Source organism: Theobroma umbraticum, unplaced genomic scaffold (genome assembly GCF_002168275.2).
Source record: "Theobroma umbraticum cultivar Fairchild unplaced genomic scaffold, ASM216827v3 scaffold_95.0, whole genome shotgun sequence".
Taxonomy (NCBI): Eukaryota; Viridiplantae; Streptophyta; class Magnoliopsida; order Malvales; family Malvaceae; genus Theobroma; species Theobroma umbraticum.
The window spans coordinates 11912021-11916989 of record NW_018397257.1 but is presented as its reverse complement, the minus strand read 5'-3'; the positions used below and the strand labels follow the sequence as shown (position 1 = coordinate 11916989).

Below are 4969 nucleotides of genomic sequence, written 5' to 3'. Positions count from 1 at the left end.
TCCAAAACTTTGAGTTTAGTGAAATAATTTTTTTATATTTTAAAATATTTTTTATAACTTATTTATCTAAAAATTTATTAAAAATTACTATTCATTTTACATTAGCATAAACTAAAATATTAAAATTAAAAAAATGATCTTATATAATAAATTATTAAATTTAATAATTAATAATTTATCAAATTTCTATTAGTTGATCGAAATTAAGTATAAATATCTACAAACCAATTAAAGTTAGAAATAAAAATCAAATAGCCAAACAATATACATACAAAAATCAAAATATTATTGGACATGTAATGCTATTTTTCATTAAAAAGATTCTGTTCAAGTGTCATATTATTAAATTAATCAAAAAATACTTAAACATGAAATATTTAACAATTAAATTCAAATTAAAAATTATTTACAATTAAATAATTAAAACTTAAATAAATTATTTTGAAAAAATAAAAAAGAAGAAGACTACAAGTCTCAAAAGTCAGATTTAAAGTTTTTTAAAAATAATCTAAATTTTAAATTATAATTTTTGATTTTTAATATTTAAATATTAATATAAAAATTATTTTTTAATAAATTTACGTTTGCCTCGTACTATAAACCTTTAGCAATTAACGTGTCATGTGATATCACTTGCGTAATGCTGGCAACTAGCCCTACTAACATTTAACGGGCAAACGGAGACATTATTGAGCTGCTGGGATGACACCCCACAACCATTGAAGTATCATGCACCCGTAGCCCAGAGGGTTGAAGGACTGCTTCCCAACCGGAAAGTCGTACCCCTATTGGCATAATTTTTAAACTTTTTGCTAAAGGCAGCCGCAAAATGCCAAAGACCTGCCATTTTCGCTTTTTGCTAAAGGCAATCGCAAGACCTTCCATTTCCAATCACGATACGAGACTCATACAGCTACTTGGCACCCAAGCCGAAGCCATTACACAAACAAAACCAAACATATCAAGCTTCAAGATCAGAGCATGCAAATACTAACCTAAATGAGTACTCGAGGACTTCGGTATTTCTGCAAAGTCCAACCTTTCTATGAAAATTTTTATACTCACCCAAACCACTCTACATCCTTCAAAGTAAGGGCACTTCTGTTTTATGTATCCTCATTACACAAGCAATGGGATATGAGCAAAGCCACCTTCAGGAAATAGTAAGAAAATCTAGGGACTCTCACTTAGAAAAAAAAAAAAAACAAAAGAATGGAGGCAACAGTGCCATGCAACATTGCCAATTCATGTCGCCAACACTGGAACTCTCTTGTGCCCGATAAATGCTTGCCGAAGCATATGATATCCATTTCTGTAATGCTCAAGGGAGAAGCAAAGTTGCCTTATAACTTCACGTTTCTCCTCTGCTCCTTCCAATAGTGCAATTCTTTGCTTCTCAGTCTCATCCTTGAGTTCCTTAGCTCTTGCTCGCAATTCCTCCACTAGTTTATGTGCTCTTTGAGCGCTAGCGATTAGCTCCACGTGTTCCATATGTAATTGGCGTAGATGCTTGTCCATTTGATCAATCTGACCATCCCTCGAACGAACCTCTGTTCTGAGTGAATCAACTTGGGCCTTATGCTCGTCTATCTCTGATTTTAAAGTCTCAATGTTTTCATTTAAAGTTTTAAGGCAATCACCTCTCTTAGCAATCTCCATTTTTAACAGCTCAATTTCACTGTGAAACCTTTCCTCCGATTCTCTCTTCTCGTTCACAGCTTTTCTGATCTCCTCCTCCATGGAACGGCCATGTGATTCCCATTCTCTGAGCTGGTCCTCCAAACAAGTCCGCTTCTCCAACAATTTTGCTATTTCAGCTTTAATATGAGCCTTTTCTGGAAAAATCTTCTCCTCAGCATCAGATACAGCTATCTTTAAATCCCTGATCTCATGATCTCTGTCTGATAAACTAGTCTTTAACCTAGCCATTCTTTCCTGCAGCTTGAAGACCTCTCTTTTCTCTGTATTCAGTTTGAATTTCCATGTTGTTATCTCTCTTTGTGCCGTATCAAGTTGAGCCCGCAAATTTTGAATTTTTTCATCGGATTGTTTCTTCTCAAGCTTCAAACTAGCAATTTCTTTCTCAAAATTCCAGACCATTTCTTTTGTGATTCTCACCTCTTCCACCAGTACTTGCAGTTTGCCATCTGGGTGTTGAGTTTCTTTCTTTAATACACCAATCATTTCTTGAGGCTCTGATGCCTGATTTACCTGTATCTCCAGCTCAACCCTGTGCATCTTGACACTTTCCTCTTCTGAGGATTCATCCTCAGCTGTTTCCTGCGGCTTATATTTTTGGAGCTCAATCCTTAACAAAGTAATTTTTTCTTCAGAAAGCTGTATTTTTTTGTTAGCAATATTTAGTTCTTCCTCGTACTCTCCAATTCTAGCAAGAAGATCAAAGTTATCATTTTTTGATCCTGCTAGTGAGCCATCTGTATTCTTTTCCTCCAACACCTGTAGCTTCTCTTTCACTTCATGGAGCTCAATCTCCAATTCAATCATTTTCTTCACCCCTTGGTCAGCCCCATTCCCCGACAAAACTGAGTAATTATTGACTGAGGAATCATCAAATTCTGGTTCAGAATCTAAAAGAGAAGATGACTCATCTCCTTCTTTCTGGTATACATCAGAGCTGCTCCCACCAGAACCAAGGAAGACATCGAAACCAGCAGCTCGCGGGCGAAATTTGCGACGACTCAGCTTTTGATCCAGGGAAGGCCAAAGAGAGGGCAATTCAGAACCAATGTCAGAGATGCTAGAGCCCTGAGGTTGGAGGTTTGATGGAATATTCTTCTTCAATTCTCCCATCAGTTGATCATAACGCTCCGCCAATGAACGATACATGCGGTAGAACTCTTCGACATGAGATATAAGTTCTGGCCTCTTCTGATAATACATCTCAGCCTTTTTGGCAAATGAATCTCCATATTCTTCAATCAGCTTCAGCATTCGCTTGACGCTACAATCCATTTCTGTAGTCAGCAATCATTTTGTTATTTTCTTGCTAGACACTTTGACATTCAAATGATTTCAGACTCAAACTACCTTTTTTAAAATAGAAGATGCAGAAGCAAGACGCCTAGTCCCACCCCAAAAGGTAGGCAGATGGGGTTGGGAATATCTACACCACTAGAATGAGAGTATGAGAAAAGCAGTGGAAATGGTTAATATTGCATTACTTGTGCCCAATTTATCCTATATAAACTTTTGCTTCTTTTAGAACATAAATAAGGTCTTCACTTTAACCAAACAAAGATCAAGAACCTTCAACAAAGAATTGGTTCAACAAAAGATATTTCATAAGAATATAACTCTTTACGTGCATATAAGAAAGGAAAGGAAACACACAAAATGGAAACAACAATTGGCAAACATAGGAGAGAAATAAGATCTATCGCATTTTATAATAAAATCTCATTTCAGTTGCAACAAACTAAACAACAAAAAAAGTGTTGATATATTATTTGCTACACTTTATGTTCTTTGACCAAACTCCTTTCCAAGTTAGAGAGAAAGAAAGAGAGACTGTATAAGCTGCCCTGATTTCTGGAAGGGAGGTATAACAGCACCTTACTTACCTTCGAGATTTTCTGCCAGCCACCTCGAATTCTTGGGGCTAATGTGGCTATCCCACCACCATGAATGTGACTTTCTGGATTCTGTTTTCTTCATACTTTTAGTTGTATGACCCTCAAGAAGGAAAAAAAATACACAGAATTATGCAATTAAGATTTGAAAATCTTCAACGCAGATTGATAATGCTAGAACATAAGATGGTAGAATAAAGTCGTTAGTTTTTCTTGGAAGTGGTTTAGTTCATTGTGCTCAATTTCAACAGTTATTTGGTGAGGCAAGCAAAATCCTCTAGAGAATCTCTTAATTCATTCTGCATATGAAAAGGGCTCCTTCCATTAAAATTACAACTTGTCAGAACAAGGACACCAGTGGGCACAAAATTAAACAGGAACATTAAACGGTTGCTCTGAAATTTTATGGTGTTCAGAATGCAAGAACAACTTGTAGCATTAATTGATAAGACTATGCTTATGTTGATATTTTGATCAGAATCATAACATGTATAAGTAAATTCAGATAGAGGGAGAGTAGAGGAAATTATACACAGTGTTATTAGACTCTTGAGTATGATAGAGGGCGAGTAGAAAAGTGAGGCTAAAAGCTTGCAAATGAAGCTTTGGGTAACCGTAAGTAGACTGTTGTGGATATAGTCAGTTGAAGAACATTTCACGATAAGATTAAGGAGCAGATTAATTACTTACCATAGGATTCGCCATTTTGTAAGCTGGTGGGAAGTGAGATGATGAGGTGAAGTAGAAAACCTGGGTTCACAGAAACAGTGCAAATCAGTGGCATTAAATACGTACAAAATTTGGGACTGGGACTGTGAGGGCTTCTAATTATTGTATCGCTATCATTATAGGAGATGGAAGGTGAGGGCACGCGCAGAAATAGCGTGCGTCCAGTCGTTCTCGACTCGAAAGACAAAACATCCAACATAGTAGTGGTAATTTGCGGGAATTTTATTACAACCGTCGGAACGAGACGTCCAGCTCCTTCCATGAATTTCGTCATTTGTAATTGACTCTCACAGCAAACAAAATTAAAAAGATAAACAAGAAACTTTACTCGCAAGCAAGACAAATTTTTGGAACGGAAATCGCTCAACCAGAACAGAAGAAAACCTAATCAGGTAGCAACACTTTCCCGAAAATCGTAAGTTATCCAAGTTAATTAATAGAGTAGATAGATATAGAAAAGGAAGAAATCTGAAGGCCTGAACGGGATCGTTTTCTACATCATAATATCTAAATTATTTGACAAAGACGCGGGCACGCAGACATGTAATAGCCACGAGGCCTATCTCAGTTCCAGAACCCAGAAAATTATTCCTGAATGCTAATTGAATTGTTGAGAAAATAGCAGCAAAATTAAAAGAAGAATTTTTGCA

The 4969-nt window shown here is 36.2% G+C and overlaps 1 protein-coding gene across 3 annotated transcripts; it reads right to left on the bottom strand.

Moving 5' to 3' along the window:
- Positions 1-1022: 1022 nt before the first annotated feature.
- On the bottom strand, positions 1023-4959 carry LOC110412356 (protein NETWORKED 4A-like). 3 transcript variants are annotated; one of them, XM_021422884.2, is made up of 3 exons: positions 4281-4959; positions 3582-3693; positions 1023-2975 (listed from the first exon to the last, which is right to left on the bottom strand). In XM_021422884.2, the coding sequence occupies exons 1-3, from the start codon at positions 4293-4295 to the stop codon at positions 1246-1248; spliced, it is 1857 nt and encodes a 618-aa protein (XP_021278559.1). In that variant the 5' UTR covers positions 4296-4959; the 3' UTR covers positions 1023-1245. The 3 variants fall into 3 exon arrangements, with proteins under 3 accessions (XP_021278559.1, XP_021278560.1, XP_021278561.1); XM_021422885.2 differs by lacking the exon at positions 4281-4959 and having other exon boundaries at positions 3573-3683; XM_021422886.1 differs by lacking the exons at positions 3582-3693; positions 4281-4959 and adding an exon at positions 3049-3552.
- Positions 4960-4969: the final 10 nt, after the last annotated feature.

Coding starts and splice junctions, on each gene's coding strand:
- LOC110412356 (XM_021422884.2), bottom strand. Junction 2,976..3,581: donor GCTGGCAGAAAATCTCGAAG/GTAAGTAAGGTG, acceptor TGCTGACTACAG/AAATGGATTGTAGCGTCAAG.